This window comes from Zalophus californianus, chromosome 3 (genome assembly GCF_009762305.2).
Source record: "Zalophus californianus isolate mZalCal1 chromosome 3, mZalCal1.pri.v2, whole genome shotgun sequence".
Classification (NCBI taxonomy): domain Eukaryota; kingdom Metazoa; phylum Chordata; class Mammalia; order Carnivora; family Otariidae; genus Zalophus; species Zalophus californianus.
Window position 1 is genome coordinate 151,999,041 of NC_045597.1, and position 18,188 is coordinate 152,017,228.

The 18,188-nt window shown below is 33.2% G+C and overlaps 1 protein-coding gene across 2 annotated transcripts in view; it reads left to right on the forward strand.

Moving 5' to 3' along the window:
* The window catches only part of GLS (glutaminase), an 82,527-nt gene that overhangs the window by 49,123 nt on the left and 15,216 nt on the right, over positions 1-18,188 (forward strand). The window contains exons 14-15 of one of the 2 annotated variants that reach the window (XM_027588930.2): positions 208-300; positions 1,343-4,256. In XM_027588930.2, coding sequence (XP_027444731.1) covers positions 208-300; positions 1,343-1,489 — 240 coding nt within the window. In that variant the 3' untranslated portion in view covers positions 1,490-4,256. Of the gene's footprint in view, positions 1-207; positions 301-1,342; positions 4,257-18,188 lie in introns of those variants that run through there. The other variant, XM_027588929.2, reaches the window with a different exon arrangement.

Here is an 18,188-nt window from a genome sequence, read left to right on the forward strand (position 1 = left end):
TAAGCAGTGTTCTCAAAATTTTTATCCATGTCTTCTCATTCTGATTTCAGTTCTCTTCTTGATGCATCATGCCGCTTTATTAGCATGCAGTGGTATTTTCCATGAGATAGTAGTTAAGTTGGACAATATTAGTGTGATTTGTTAAAATATGAAAAAACAATGGCCAGTGAATAGCCAGTTTCTTACACTTGTTCTGTTTATTTACAGGATCTTGTTTCTCTCTGTAATTTCCATAACTATGATAATCTGAGACACTTTGCAAAAAAACTTGATCCTCGAAGAGAAGGTGGTGATCAAAGGGTAAGCAAAATTCTTATTTAGATTATTATGTAATATTTTTCTAAGAGAAAGAAAATGAGATTGACCTGTTTGAATAGATCTTAGTTTAATTGTTAGTGGCCTCATATATTTGCTAATCACAAATGAGTGTATACAAGTTGTTGACATTTTTACCCTGGACATGGTAGTGTATAGATATTGCTGTTTTATTTAAATTTAAACTGATTAGCCTAGCAGCAGAGTTTCCCCACCACCCATTTTCCTGCTATTTTAAGCAATATTTTTAAGCATTGATTCTGTTAAAAAGAAAAAAATTGATTCTGTTCCAAGAAGACAACATTGGAGAGTGCTAGCTACATGCTATAAAAGAAAGCCTTGTTTTTACTCTTAATATTTGTCAGTTATACTCTTGAAGTTTATTTTGATGTGGATGGATATATAAATGGGAAAGGGATTACAGTGTTAGTGAAAGACCTTTCAAAGCCTCATAGTAAGTTTTAGTGGCCACTACCGATGAAATACTTTCCTTTAAAAAGTGTTTAATACAGAATTCTTGACACTCTTAAAAGTAATATTTATTTATCAGTGTGTTTGGCTTCATATTATTGCACATATATACTTTTTTAGAGCTAATATTTAAGAGTCAGGACTTAAATTTCAGGAACAAGATTTTTTGTCTTCCTAGTTATTCACTGGAACAAGGACTTGTTTTGAGTTTTAATTAAATTCTTTTACATCCCATCTGGATGTTTATAGTAAATAACTAATTAGACTTGAAGCTAATCTGAAGCACTTATATAAGTAGAAATTATTTTTATGCATAGTAAGAAAATTTTCCTATTCCAATCAAAGTAACTTCTAATAATATGAGAATTGTGCAGAGCCAACAGAATAGAAACTTCCATGAGAGTCAACATGAGTAACATGGAACAAAACATCAAATGGTGGTGGGTGAAAATGTTAACAGATTTTAATAACATTCATTGAAAAATACCGTTTTATAGCTTGGACCTTTCTTCACTCAAGTGCACTAATAAATTATGTATGTTGCTTGAACAACTAGCATTCCTTTGGACCATTGGACTATGAAAGTCTCCAACAAGAACTTGCTTTAAAAGAGACAGTATGGAAAAAAGTGTCACCTGAGTCAAATGAGGACATCTCTACAACTGTAGTATATAGAATGGAAAGTCTGGGAGAGAAAAGCTAAAGAAATGGGTTCTAGTTTCAGAATGTTCTTCATTTAACCTCTCAAACATCTTTAGCTTTTTGCATACTATAAATATTTATTTGAGTTTTTTGTGTTCTCAACCTTGGGTGCTGGAGCCATAAAGCTTTTTTTCCTTTTAATTTTTGTATAAAGATAAGAGATTAAAAAGTGGATTTGTTGGTCTTTAAAAAAGTATTTATAAATAAGTAAAGCAAATTTGCTTTATTTTTGAAGATGCAAAAAGGAAAAATTCCTTTAAATTTTATCATGGTATAATTAAAATTTTAACTTAATCCTCATTTTAAAATAGTAACAAATATTTAATTTTTTGGTTCTAAAACCCACACACTGAACTCATAAATTTCATTACATTTTGTATTTTCTTTCCCAGTTTTAAAACTTACATGATGTCTGTAGGGGCAGTAGAAAGTTATTTCTATGCTAAATATAAAACTAAAAAGGCAAAATTAATGAATCCCAAATTATTTAATATAGCAGTAGATTATAAAATTAGCTTAAGTTTACATTTTATGCCATTTTTAGTGATAGATTGGCTTTAAATTTTTAAAACTTCATTTTAAATTTTATCAAACAGTTCAAAATATAAATCATGTCTTTGCTTTTTTTATTTTGCAATTCCTCTATGTTCTGTCAAAATTGTCATGTACAGGAGTGTCTTATGTTACTAAAACATTCCAGCCAAAGAATTTCAGAAGTAAGATAATGACTTTTCACTGTTAAAAAGCTATAATGGTTACTCAGAAGGAGCAACAGTGGGTGTCTTCAAGTGAAATGTTTACCTGAACAATTTTATTTTCATATTATCCACGTTACTTTTTCTGTGTTATATTTAAGTATGAATGGTGAAGTCTTGGGTTTTAGCTTTTAATATTTTTATTATCCTAATAATTTCACAAATGCTAATGAATCTTTTATGATAAATTATAATAACATCTCATAAAGTTTGTTTTATTTGAACTCTTTTGGAGTACTTAGGAAATGAATTCAATCTGATGGTAGTAAGTATGCTACTAAAATGTTAGATCTGAATCCTTTTGTTTGGTTATAAAATGCAATATTGAGAATCAAAACTTGTTTTTAAGAGAAGGACTATTTTGAATAATTTAAAATGTTTAAAGTCTGTCTTGGCAAAGTGATTGTAAAATTCTGTAGGACCTATTCACACTTCTTCCTTCTTCCAAATATCTCTTCGGTTTTCCCCCCAGTTTCCCACACCTACAAGGTGTTTTTGGTTTTTGTTTTATCCATTCTTAAACTTGTAGATTTTGGAGGGGCAGTGATGGGGTCTGGGGTCTAGAAGGAGAACTTGATAGTTTGTTTTTTTTAGTGTTATGGCATATATGTGGTAGATAACATCTATGAAAGTAAATAATAGTGTAGTAAAAAAGGTTTCACTGAGTAATTTAGATACTGGTGCAAAATAAATATAGAAAACCTGATCATATGATGTCTGGAGCTTGGGAACTATGATAATAGAAAAAGAAGTTCCCTTCCAAAGGTATTGGTCAGAAGCTTTTTGGGCTAACTTAAGTATTAAACTTAAATATTTAAATAATTATATGTTAAGTTTTAAAGGATTTTATGGTTACTTGAATATTTCTCTAATGTATAAATGCATATCTCACCGGATACTTCTGGCTTGGCCGTTTATAGGGGAGTGGTTTTTTTGAAGTCCTCACCTCTGCAACACCTTTAAACAGTATCATTTGTACTATGAGTTCCACCAAAGCCATTTACAGTTTGGGGAATGTCTTAATTGATAGATTGGGGAAAAAGTTTTATTTTTTCCCCTATGCTCTAAATTGTTACACTTTACTATTTCATTTGGAGATTGGTTTTACTTTATAAAATGAAAATTTAATATTTCCTATTGTGTCCATATGTATAGATTTCAAAATTATGTTGTTAATTTACGGCACTTATGTTGGTAAGTGCACACTTACCAGGGAAGTAGCATTATCTAAGCTAACTGTGTTTTAAAAGTCTTGTTAAGGATGAGCATCCAGAAATTTTTGTAGGAAGGTATCCAAATGGAAGAAGAGGGAAGATACTGTGAATTGGCCCCCAAACTTTACCTTAAGAAAAAAAAAAAAAAAGGAAAATCTTTGCCAGATTTAAGGACATTCTTTAAATTGATTCCTTCAGTATTTTTAATACCTTTTCAAATAAAATTCTTGAAAAGTACCCAGTATTGTGGATTTAATGTTTCATGCCATTATTGATTCTTGATATTCAAGCATTTAGAAATTAGCACATTTGTTTTTCCTTTTTTTTATTATTAACATTTCGTTTGAAATGCATATCCTTCCTGAAATACTTTATTTTTAGCATAAATGTTGTGCATTTTATCTTAGTGTTTAGATTAAAACATTTGTGTTATTTAGCTTTCTTTCATTTGCTTTGTATATTTAATAATGTACCTTTTATTTTCCAGTATGCCTTTTTGTATTGTACAATAAATTTATTTTAAGCTGATTTTATTGGTTTTTTTTTGATGAAAGCAACTCTAGCATTTTAAGTACAAGTAGTTGAATTTTAACAAAAGATTTGCTTTATCAAGATACTATTAAAATGTTTTATATTTTTAATTCTGAGGCTGTTGTGAAGAGATACTAGAAATACTCAAAAGGGCTTTGTTTGATTTTTTTATTTTTAAGCGAAGTATAGAGTTAGTGGGGTTTTTTGAGGGAGAGGACATTTCCTATTGGTTGTATTAGAAGTATTTGAATAAAGACTTTTCACCCAATTTTTTTTTTGTTGTTTTTCCATTTGACAACTTAAAAAAAAAAGTCTACCCTATATGCTGTTTCTACTTTCTGAGGAAGAGTATCACTGATGTTATTCACTGTGTCACTGTTGTTTTATCTGTTGTCTAGCTTAGGAAAATCATATTGCTAAATCAAATGAAGAGTATCATAATACTACTTTAGAATTGTCATTCACAGTAGAATTTGTATTAGAATGGAATAACTATAATATAGAAATTCATCTTAACTACTTTTTAAGGAATTTAGTTTTCAGAAGGAACTTACTTCTTTCTGTTTATTTACACAGCATAGTCCAAATTATAATGAGGCTTCGTGCATTATTGGTTAAATACAGTACAGTTGACTCTCAACACAGGTTTGAACTGCATGGGTCCACTTATATAATTTAATTTGTAGTACAGTACTGTAGTGTATTTTATCTTCCTTATGATTTTCTAAATTTTTTTTCTCCAGCTTACTATAACATACAAAATGTGTTTTAATCACCTGTTTATGTTCTTGGTAAGGCTTCTGGTCAGCTTACGCTATTAGTAGTTAAGTTTTGGGAGAGTCAAAAGTTATGTGCAGATTTTCAACTACATAGGGGTCAGTGTCCCTTACCCCCACCCCAACATTGTTTAAGGTCAGCTGTACTTTAAATATTTCTGTTTGATCATATCTATCATTTGTATCCAGAGAAGATGTCCCAAATAGACTGTAGAATTTTAGAACTATTTGAAAGGGAAATACCATTGTTTATAAGAACTGGGATTTATCTGTGGGATTTTTGATAAAGTCCTTTAGGGACTAGTAAATATGGAGTTCAAGTGTCATGATATATTTAAAATACAATGTTTATGATTGCTTACTTTTAAAGATACATTTGGAATTTTTTTGTTGTTTTAATCCATTTAAAGGAAAGGGAGAGGTGACTCAAAGAACTTGGTGGTCTTGGTCTGACAGTGTAGAGTTTTATAGGCATGTATGTATGTGGAAAGAAACACTGATACATACTGATATGCCAGTCTTTATATATAATGTGTGCATGTTTATATGTATGTGTTTGTGAGTATATCTATCTCTGTCTGTTTATCTGTCCATCTATCCATTCACTCATCCATCCATCCATCTTCTGAAAATCAGCAGCAATCCTTTCCACATAGTATGTTATGTGTAAATGGTTCTTTGCTTTATTCCTATTCCAAGTTTTATCATAGAATAACTCTTAACATTTTTGCTGCCCCCAGGATTTATAAAATATAAGATATTTTACTTGTTCATTTTAACTCTAAAGATTGTGCTTTCTTTTTTTGTGCCCTTTCACTACCTGCACTGTCAGAGTACGAGTAACAGTATTGGGGAACTCCATAAAAGGGAAAGCAAGAACATCAAATTTCATGTGGAAAGTTGACTTTATGGCAGTTTCCAAAATTTATTATATGGAAGGATTATATTCAACTTAAAAAAATAATGTACTTCTCATTTTGAACACCTTATGGAATAGTTTTATTCCAAAAATTGTGCACAATTTTTATTTTAAGAATGTGCTTTACTTTTCATTTGTTAAAATTTGGGTGTTTCTCCTAACCAATCCTGAAAATGCTAGAATGCAATTTTTTTAAAAAGTAAAATGATTTCTGTTCCATTCCTTTACTATTTTATATTAAATGTAATATTTACATTGTGTAATAAAACCAAAACCAGATGTTGGAGATAGAGCTGTTATGAAATATCATGGCCCATCCTTCAGATTTTCACTTAGATTTATTCAGGATAGACTTCACCTTAGTCCATTCTCTGTCATGGAGTTCAAAGGCAAAATTAAACAGGAAAATATATTCAAGGGACTCCTGGGTGGCTCACTTGTTAAGCATCTGCCTTTGGCTCAGGTCATGGTCCCAGGGTCCTGGGATCGAGCCCTGCATATCGGGCTCCCGGGCTTCCTCTCCCTCTCCCCCTGCTTGTGTTCCCTCTCTTGCTGTGTCTCTCTCTGTCAAATAAATAAATAAAATCTTTAAAAAAGAAAAGAAAAGAAAGTAAATTAAGTTCAGCCACTTTTATTTCAAATTGTTAACATAAAAGATTTGTTTCTTACACTGCATAGAAATAGAAGGAATTTAGTTGGACTGGGAGAGGTTCTTTTCTCCTTCTCTCTTCCTCTGCTCAAGTAGTTTATCAAAGTGAATTCCATACAGACTTGAAGAAATTTAGAGTTACACTTAGTCTGTTTTAGTTGATAAAACTACTATAAAGGCATCTAGAGCAAAATCTATCCAACATAAAACAGAGCTGGCAAAACCTGATGTTAAGGAGTCCTTAATTTCTTAAATAGTAATAGAAAAAGTACTTACTTTTTAAATAGATGATGTTAAGGAGACTAATCATAAATCTTTGTATTTAATGAAGTGATTCTATTATACTATAGTTTTAAAATGTTCTTTTTTATTTATATTTTGAAATATCAAAGGTCATTAATTTTAAGGTTGACTTTACCATTTGTTTTGTATATTTTAGATCCACTATAGTGATTTTTAGAATCTGTAGCTGTAGAGATTTTTAAGATATGCAAAATATGTAAAGCCTATGTTGATTAAGCTTTTATAATGGCTTTCTAATCAATTATATTAACCTTTAACTAAAATGAATGCATAAATTAGCACTTGCATGTGTTGCTTTTTTTGGTGGTATCTGTGGTATTTTTTTTGCATAAATTACTTTTTATGGAGAATTGTTATGTATGGGGTAAAAAATAAAAAAAACAAATTTTGATTCTTGGTGCCAAATGCTGTGATGAACTCCATACAGTTCAGTATGGAGGCTCACAAGAAAGAGTAATCAAGTGACAAATTTTGACAATTGATCTCATAACACCATTATTAGACTTACAACTCTAAATCTCATTTACTAACTGAGAAATATTTAATTAAATTTCAGTGATAAAGAACAAATTGGTATATCTATTTTTAAGCCAAATTTTAATATCTGAGGATTTGATTTTTCTGGACATAGTATTATTAAAAATAATGATTTTTTTTCATTAAGTTATTTACCTTGCTGAAATACTTCCAATGCTAATACCTCAGATGATTGAAATTATTTATCTGGAAGGCTTAGCTTTTAAAAGGAAAAGTTCTTACCTGAAATAGTTTTAGATTTGTTTCCGTATTAACATGACTGGTGATTTTTGTTTACATAATAAAAATCTCCTCTGTCCAGTAATTCCACTTGAAGCCCTGAGTTATGTTTTAGTTCATATTCTGTAAACAGCTGAAGAATTTATTTTATTTTTAAAACATAGTTCAAACTTTCTAGTTCTTTGATGTTCTTTCATTTACCATAATCTTGTAATTTATTAGAATTTCATAATTGAGGGGCGCCAGGGGGCTCAGTCAGTTAAGCATCCAACTCTTGATTTCAGCTGAGGTCATGATCTCAGGGTTGTGAGATTGAGCCCCAAGTCGGACTCTGCACTGGGCGTAGAGCATGTCTAAGATTCTCTCTCCCTCCCCCAGTTGAGTGCACAAATTCTCTCTCTAAAAAAATAAAATAGATAAGAATCCTATAATTGCGCTTGAAAGTAGTAATCTTAAAAGTTTATCTGGTGCAAACTCCCATTTCAACCAACCCCCTTTTCCAGGTTTCTTAGCACCTTGCTTTCTCACTTAACATATGTATAATATTTTTTTCTGTTTTGATGGAGTTGGTCTGTTTTGTGTTTTGTTATGACAGCCTTTTGTTTATTGGTTATTTGTAATGAAAAGCATAATTGACAATAGTTAATATGACTGTAAGTTATTTGGCAAACTGATTGTCCCATCAGTGTTTATATTATAACTACTTAATTGTATTTTTCTAGTAAACAGTCTTATGCCACGGTTTATAAAGACTAGTAAAGTTAGAAGTGAATGTTACAATTATACAGTAGTTCTAAAAATAAAACATTACCCTGGAACCTTTGAAAGAAAGTAAGTGTAGCAAAAATGTGACTCTAAAAATAAATGTTGAACCATTTGCTTTTTAAAATAAGTTCCTTTGGTGTTAGGTTAAATATATAAGTAAAAAGTTTAAATAAGCAAAAGGTTTTGGAGTTCTAAATAAATGTTTTCTAGAAGAAAAATTCTTTTTCTTTGCAAGTTAGCTTTTCCCAGCACATACTTTGCAAAATATCTAGCTTATTTCCTTTGTTTTTATTTTACATTTTTGGATCTCTGGGTGGCTTCAGAACAAGGCACCTCATTTGTTGGTATATTATTCTTTCATGTATATTGTTCTTAGCAGCAATCTCCATTTAATAGCTCTGGGATTTTTGTTTTTTATTTATGAAGGAAATTTATATTGCTGTTCTTGAAAAGCATTCCTTTTTAAAAGCCTTTGTTGACTTAGAAATGTTACAACTTAAAATCATGTTATTCTTAAAAAAAGTATTATGGGTTTTGTTTCAAAATTTAAACTTGCCTCATGGGTAGCTCTTTTCTCCACAAGTTTATATAGATGAGAACCTGACCTTTTAGGAGACTGGCTCTTACTCAGTATAAACTCCGCTTGTTTTCACGTTATACTTACTAAAATTAGAATGGTCTTAAAGTACTCCCATCAGTTATACTAGTTAACTATTCATATTTGGACCATTCCATTGTAAAATTCAAATTGAAATTATGATCTTTAGCCTCTTGTTAAACTTTTCTTTCTAATTAGTAGTTTTCATTATTTTGTATGTGCCTTTCACAAATCATCACTAAGAGGCAGTTACAATTATCCTTCGAGGGGATTCATTTAATTCCATTAAATGAAATTAATTATGTTGTATAAAACCACGATATAAATTATTCATTGGGCTCCATCCACATTTTGTTGTTTTGTTCTTTATCACAGTCACTCACAAAGATCCTAATTGAAAAATTCAAAATAAATTAATTTCAAGTATTCTTTCTTTTTAAACTTTTTCCTCTCATAACTCATTTTTGGCTGAAAATGTAACATAAACATTATATCAAAGTTATTCATAAAATGGGTTTTCATTTTCAAGCCTTCATATTGCTGATATGTTCATTTCCAATCTTTTAATATTGACATTTGCCATTCAAGAGTTATTTTTCTAAAGATTTTATTTATTTGACAGAGAGAGACACAGCGAGAGAGGGAACACAAGCAGGGGGAGTGAGAGAGGGAGAAGCAGGCCTCCCGCCGAGCAGGGAGCCCCATGCGGGGCTTGATCCCAGGACCCTGGGATCATGACCTTCCTGGGATCATGACCTGAGCCGAAGGCAGACGCTTAACAACTGAGCCACCCAGGCACCCCAAGAGTTATTTTCTTTAAAAAGTTAAAAACATGAGTGTTAAAATTCATGCTTTTTTCATTATAATAAAGTTTATTGTTGATAATTTATTATTTTACTTTCAAGTTTGAATACAAAATCTGTGGGTCCAGGTCTCTGCACAAGATTTACAATATAAATAAAGAAATCAACTAAATAATATTGTTTCTACTTTGAATTGAAGTGAATGTTACATTTTTTGCACAATGAAACTTTATTAACATCTCTTGATGAAATTATAGAACAAGTGATTTTGTTAAAATTCTACGGTGACTAATACTATTAATCCTTTTAAATCATACCAATAAAATATTCCTGCCTTAATGTCTCTTCTTTTTACCTGAAAGAGAAACTTTAGAGAATGGTTTTAAGGAGGTGGGGAAGTAGAGCTTAACTTTCTACTTATGTGTTTGTGAAGTGTTTCAACTAAAACATGGTATTACAACAAAACTTAGAGTACGTATGATTTTTTTTTCACCTGAAGGAGAAACAAAGGAAAAAGAAAACTAATCTGCTGTGTTTTTAGCCAAGTAATAAAAACTTGAGAAGCTTTAATTTTTATTTTGTCTCTGTTGTGCACTTTTATTTTATATCCACCATATATGTCTGCCACAGAATCAGCACTACTCTTGATTTGATATCCCTTATATGTTGGACTTGTCATGTAATGGTCTCCTTTAGTGCATTTACCTCATATTTGGGGACTCTGGATAGAGGGCTGTTGCTATGTTAGCACTGAGTTTTGTAGTTTTTGCTTTGCAAAAATCCCATTCAGTACTATTGTGAATTTTAGAATTTTGTTTTAGTTAAGGATTTAGGATCTTCTGCAAAAGTTCTCAGTAGGTTGAAACTTGTGGTTTACCTAGTGGTTTCTGGACTTAAATAGGATCAGTGAATGCTGGGAAGTTGGGCATAGGATCTGGGTGGGTAACCTAGTGTGATATAAGGCATGAACTTTTTTTTTTTTTTTGGCATGAACTTCTGAGTCTTGTTTTCTACCTTAAAAATTTATATAAATTTTATTCCTTTTTACCTCTTTTAATATTTTTAAAACATAGGATTTACTACAAGTTCTGTGACTAACCTTTTCTCCAGAATTGGAGTAAAATTGGCTTCAGGAAGATGTACCATTCTCATTCATTCTGACATAGGTAATGGTTAATCTGTAAACAGTCTTAATCACAGGTTTGAAGTTACCGTTTGTACCTAATATTGGCAGTGATTTTTAAAAAGAATGTCTCATTTATGCCTGCTGCCTGTACCCAAAGATCTTGGAAGCCTAGAGTTCCTTTCCCAGTCCCTTCTCATAAGAAGCTTAGCAATGTGCAGACTAGAACTGAATATACAGTGAGCAGTACTCAAAGGTGCGGGCCAAATTTTAGGTAATCTCAGTTTGCTCAGGCAGTCCAGTTTGCTAACCTAGGGATCTTGCAGTTTTCTGTAGACTTCCTATTTTGCTTTCAGTGTCAGTAATTTCAGTCAACTCTAACAACAGTCCCTGCCCAGTGCACCATCAGCAGAAACCTGATAACATCAAAATTTGAATAGCATGACTTTTAGCACTTACTGAGACCAGTGCAATGTTTTGAGATTTTTTTAATCCTCCTAAAGTCTGTAAAGTAGGTACTATTATTACCTCTGTAGATTTATATAGATCTTATAAGTTCCCTAAAGTCACAGAACTCTTAGATCTGTAGAACCAGGATTTGCACCCAGGCAGTTTTGGTTCCAGAGCCCATTGTTTTGACCATGGACTATATTATTTCCCATTGCAAAATGTAAGTGGAGCAACTTATGTCTCCTTGTTAATAAAACTGGGATATTCCATGAAAATTTAAGGACAGTATCAATTTCAGAGTGCCTTGACAGAAGAAAAAGGGAAATTTTATATTGAACAAGGTTATCTTGTGATAATTTCAATTTTCACTATAACGTATATAGTGCAGGCAGTGTCTCCATCACATGTCACCAATATCCTATAATTGATTTTCAAATGTGCATGTATTTATTTCACTCATAGAAAAGAGGTTCCTATCTCCAGAGATACTTCTACTAAAATTAAATGTGATGGGAAGTTATTGAGGGACTTTCAGCAGACAGCACATTTATGTTCTAAAATGTTTATCTAAGTGGGAAAGTTAATTCCAATATAATTGACCATAATAGATAACAAGTCAGCCCCAACTATTACAGTGAAATAATTTTTTAGCTTAGCTTTCTTGTGTTTTTCATTACTTAAAAAGTTTCCTTATTGTATATGCCTACAGCATTAAATATAAATTAGTATATTAGCATTAAAAGCTGATGTTTATAACTCCTTAAAACTTGGAAGATTCATTTTTAAATCATTTTAAATCTTTTTGTGGGTCTCCTTTAAGTCTGTCAGCTAACCTCAATTTATTAAAACCTTTATAAACCCTGACTCCATAAAACTTTTCATAGAGCTCAATTGTAGGGGTTTTCATTAATCTTATGTATAAGAGTTCTATGATCTGAAACCTTAATGTCTGAAAATGAATTCATTGTTCACATCTGCACTTATTTTTAGAATAAAATTTACTTTTGTACAAACTAGAATGATTCAGTGATAAAAAAACAAATTTGTATTCTCATCTATAGTCATTTATAGTTCTTGTATATATGTTTTATTTTAATGATAATGTTAGATAAAATCACAAAAACATGCCATGTGTACTGGACTATGAAGAAACACAATTCTGCTATTAAATATATCTAAAAAATAACTTCTACGTATCTCAGTGCCCTCAGGGAAGCTGGTGGTAAATGTACCCATTTTCCAATTAAATCGTTCATCCAGTGTTGCTTTTATAATAATGTAGTAGGGTATAAGAGTGGTCAAATAGTTCATTCTTTTTATGAAGTTGCTTTTCCACTAAAGTGGCTCTAAGAAAGTGGCCAGGACTCTTCTGATTTCTTGGTTTTTAGGTCTCCAATTCAGTATTATTTGTCCCTGTTTACATAGTTATCAAACAACTTTTCATCTATTCTATATACCAAGAATTTTGTTTTCCTCTTGTGTGAGTTTTTTCCTCTTCATTTCTGGCATTATATATAGATCCTCTACCAATGTCTAAGATTAGATCCAGCTATATAAATGCAAATGTGTAACTTTTCAAATTATTTTTTTCCTTTTTTCCTATTAAGAACCAGTTATCTCTCAATATTTCACTAATTTTTGTTTAAGCAGCACACAGTTTAAGATATTTAGCCAATTTAATTTGATGGAGTAGTTCAGATTTTACATAAATTAGCTTTAGCATTATCCTATTGTTCATTCACTAATTGCTTCATTCAACCAATATTTATTTGTCTCTTGCATGATACATGCTAGATACTACAGAGTACTTAGGATATGTGATAGTTAATGAGTATGATCAAATCCTTGCTTGTTTGCAATCTAGAAGGGGATGCAGATATTGAATGAATAATTAATAAAATAGTTAAAATGGTGATAAATGATTTGTTCATACTGATACCTGTAGATCTAGGACATTTTAACTTATTAAGGAGGTGAAATGGCATATACCAAATGACACTTTATACACCTATACAAAAGACTTTATGAGATAAATGTACAAGGTAGTTAAAGTATAAGAACATGCACACCAGTCTTCACTAAAACTTAACCTCTGGGAAGGAGAGGAATGAATGCAGGAGGAATACTGCACTGAACTGAACCCAAAACTCATTGAAGTTCTGGGCCTGAGATGAGATGTGACAGAATGGGGAAATAGATGGGAGAAGGTAGACGGATATGAGACGTGTTTAAGAGATGAAGGTTGGCAGCACTTGGTGATAGTATTTGGTGGATGAAAAGAATGAGATGTCAAGGGGACAACCAGGTTTTAGTATAAGTGATAGGGCAGATAGTGCTGTGTTACTAAGATGGAGAACACTGGAGAAGCAAACCTTGGGAGTACAGGGAGAAATGAATTTTGGTTATTGTAACAAAGGTCTGTTTGGCTAGATATCAAGAGTATGATTAGTAGGGGTTTAAGTGAATGGCGTTGTTTTTCTAACATAACAAGAAGTCTGGGGGTAGAAAATCCAGGATGTGTGCCATCTGTAAGATATACTCCAACCAACCTTAGTGTGTTGGCTTTAGATTTCCTGCCTGTCACCTTTTAGTTGCAAGATAACTGTTCCACCTTTAGCCTCACTTGTATGGTCAAAGTGGAAGAAGAAAAGAAAGAGGGATACCTAAATCAGATAACCCATTTGACACTTACTGACCAGACTAGCTACAAGGGAATCTAGGGAAGAATTTTTAGTTGGCACATTGCTATCCCTAACTAATAGAGATTCTCTTAGCATGGATGGGGTAGGGAATAGATCATAGATAGGCAATTGGCAGTGTGAGAAAACTAACTTCCATCTGACATATTTATATTTGTGAGATACCCAAGTAGTGATGCTGAGTATCACATATAGGCTTAAAACTTAGGAGAGTGGTCTGAGTTGGAGATACAATTCTGTGAGTTGTTAGCATGAAGAGAGTAGATTTGAAACTCAAGCTGTGTGAGATTGCTCCAGAAGACAGTGCCAAATAAGAAGGAACCTTAAGGAACTCCCATTTTAAAAGAACAGTACACAAGTCTCCCACTAGGGAAAAATGTCCCATTAAGAGAAAATCCAGCATAACATAGTAGAAGTCAAGGAAAGAGTATTGTAAGAAATTTGGAACAGTCAACTGTACCAAAGCAGATAAGCATTAAGATGAGGGGTGTCCATTTACATTACATCTTTCCTAAATTTCTTTTGGTGTTAAAATGCCCTTTTATTTAGTATGATATCAGTAGATGGTAGGGTTTTTATTTATGTGCTCAGAAAATAAAAAATCGGCAGCCCATATTGGTAACCTTCTCCCCACAGTTAAGAAAATTTTCTTCACTTTGAGATTTAAAGGTCGGAGAACTATTGGAGTAGAGCAGGTTTGGCTGCTGATAGAAAAGACCCAGTAAAGAAGGAGAACCTGAGATAGAAACAGGAGAGCAGAAATAGCCAATAAAGTGATGTCTCTGGAAAGAAATGGAGCTCTCAGCACAAGTGGAGGATTAGGTTTGGTGGGAGGAAAACCATCTCTTCCCAAAAAAGAGGACATTGAGAGGCAGGCAGGTAGGTTTGCAGACATGGTAGGGAGAAGTTGAAGTTTCTGCCCCTTGGCTTCCATTTTCCTGAAGAGTATGAAAGGAGGCTTTCCACTGAGAATGAGTTGTGGAGTTGGAGGGAGGCTGTGCGGTTTCCAGGCATAAAGAAGATAGGAAATGTTGATTCTTGAAGAGTGGAGCAGAGCTGAAGAAAATAGGGCAACTTTGTCAGAATAGTATTGAGGTTGCTAACCGTGGATTTGCTGTGATGCTAATCTGCTCTGTTGCCACCCGCCTCCCTCCCCCCATTATCCCTATAGCTGCATTCCAAATTTAGGTTCAGAAGCTGCAGAAGATCAGGCAAGGGATTTTAGAGCATTTACCAGATAGTGATTTTAACAGTAGGCTTTGGAATCTACTTTAGACCCTCCCTACATAGAAGACCTACGTTTAGACTTTTTTCTTTTAGAATTTGATTCTACTTAAAGAATTTTCGACTAATATAGATTACACTAATAGGTGAGTTCTGTGTATAATTTTGCCATGTCCAACCTCCTTGCTTCACATAAAATATTGCTGATAAGAATTATAAATGTTAAAATACAGATACATGCTAAGCAGTCTCATGATAAGGCCCTACTGATAAGTGATTTTTTTTTTGGCCTATTTATATATATATATATATATATTTTTTTTTTATACAGTGCTAAACGTTGCATTATTTTTAAGGGTCTTAAAAATATCCTATTCTCCAGCAGCTTCTTGTATTATGTGCTGGAGGAACCTGTTAGCATAATTTGATGATATTAGAATGTCTATGAAAGTGCTTTGAAAAGTGTACAGCACTAGAGAAATAGATGTCATTGTGCCTGTTCTGTGTGTTGTCTGTAAAGTCGGCATGTCAGACTTCCCACAGTAGAACTGCAAAATAAACATTAAAGAATGTAGAGAATTAAGTATGGCTCTCTGGAGATGAGAAATTTCTTTCTAAAAGCAGTCAGTAAGAATGTACTGTGGTTGGAATAACTACAGAATATTCATGTCCCTGTGCCTTGCTTTGTTGTAGCAACATTTAGGGCATGCAAAGGAGAGATCGGTCCTTTAAATTGAAGACAATTCTGTCTCTACTGCTGCCAAGTCTTTGTTTTGTTTCTTAGCAGAAAGAGAACCCCATCTCTTTTCAGTGACCTTGTATATATTTATTTTTAATTTCTACCAGACAGTGTGAGAATCTTTTGATTCTATTTGCCCTGACCCTGTTTGTTTGTTTGTTTGTTTGTTTTAAAGTATTATGTACAAGCATTTGGTGACTGTTTTCTTCTCTGTCTTATTCTTTGCTTTTAGTTTCTTTGACCCCTTTTTTACCTACTTGTTTTTTTAGTTAATAATAATTGTAAATGAACATGATACTTTATCATGCCAGAAGTGTGGCACCTTGCCCTCTATCTGAACACACTAATGTTAGCTAATCTTCATGGAGTTTTAACAAATATTTGTATAAGAGAGATAGAGAGCTGGGAAGATAGCGAATATGAAACTTTGATAGTTGTCCATGCCATATAAAGACTCATAGGTTTGCCACATGGAAAATGCACTTCTGTTCTTCAGGGAAATAGCTGCCTTTGCCCTTGCTTATTTCGATTTTCCTCCTAATTGTTGCTGACTTCTTAAGTAGGAATGCTGTTTGTTATGCCACACAAAGATATGCTCTTAGCTACTTTTATGCTTTGATCTAAAAGGAGGGTTGCTAATGGGCCCACTGGTATTTTTTTTTTTTATTTTATTATGTTATGTTAGTCACCATACAATACGTCATTAGTTTTTGATGTGGTGATCCACGATCCATTGTTTTCGTATAACACCCAGTGCTCCATGCAGTACGTGCCCTCCTTAATACCCATCACCGGGGCTAACCCATCCCTCCACCCCCCTCCCTCTAGAACCCTCAGTTTGTTTCTCAGAGTCCATAGTCTCTCATGTTTCATCTCTCCCTCTGATTCCCCCCCTTCATTTTCCCTTCCTTCTCCTAATGTCCTCCCTGCTATTCCTTACGTTCCACAAATAAGTGAAATCATATGATCATTGACTTTCTCTTCTTGACTTATTTCACTTAGCATCATCTCCTCCAGTCCCATCCATGTTGATGTAAAAGTTGGGTATTCATCCTTTCTGATGGCTGAGTGATATTCCATTGTATGTATGGATCACATCTTCTTTATCCATTCATCTGCTGAAGGGCATCTGGGCTCTTTCCATAGTTTGGCTATTGCAGACATTGCTGCTATGAACATTGGGGTGAATATGGCCCTTCTTTTCACTACATCTGTGTCTTTGGGATAAATACCCAGTAGTGCCATTGCTGGGTCATAGGGTAGCTCTGTTTTTAAATTTTTGAGGAACCTCCACACTGTTTTCCAAAGTGGCTGTACCAACTTGCATTCCCACCAACAGTGTAAGAGGGTTCCCCTTTCTCCACAACCTCTCCAGCATTTGTTGTTTCTTTCCCTGTCCATTTTTGCCATTCTCAAGGTAAGGTGGTATCTCAATGTGGTTTTGATTTGAATTTCCCTGATGGCTAATGATGATGAACATTTTTTCATGTGTCTGTTAGCCATTTGTATGTCTTCTTCAGAGAAGTGTCTTTTCATATCTTCTGCCCACTTTTTGACTTGATTATTTGTTTTTTGGGTGTTGCGTTTGAGAAGTTCTTTATAGATCTTGGATACCAGCCCTTTATCTGTAGTGTCATTTGCAAATATCTTCTCCCATTCTGTGCGTTACCTCTTTGTTTTGTTAACTGTTTCCTTTGCTGTGCAGAAGCTTTTTATCTTGATGAAGTCCCAAAAGTTCATTTTTGCTTTTGTTTCACTAGCTTTTGGAGATGTATCTTGAAAGAAGTTGCTGTGGGCGATGTCAAAGAGGGTACTGCCTATGTTCTCCTCTAGGATTTTGATGGATTCCTGTCTCACATTGAGGTCTTTCATCCACTTTGAGTTTCTCTTTGTGAATGGTGTTAGAGAATGATCGAGTTTCATTCTTCTGCATGTGACTGTCCAATTTTCCCAGCACCATTTATTGAAGAGACTGTCTTTTTTCCTTTGCATGTTTTTTCCTGCTTTGTCAAAGATTATTTGACCATAGAGTTGAGGGTCCATATCTGGGTTCTCTATTCAGTTCCATTGGTCTGTATGTCTGTTTTTGTGCCAGTACCATGCTGTCTTGGTGATCACAGCTTTGTAATAGAGCTTGAAATCGGGCAATGTGATGCCCCCAGCTTTGTTTTTCTTCTTCAACATTTCCTTGGCGATTCGGGGTCTTTTTTTAGGCCATTCACTGGCATTTACCAAATAACATTAGCCACTGAGATAAGCTGTTTATTTGCTGCTAATGTTGTAGCAATCATATTTGTTCTCTTGACATTGACCCAAAAGTCATATTTCACTTTTAAAGACTTAAATGCAGAAATTGAAGATATCTTTAACTTTTTGCCTTTTATGGCATTGATATG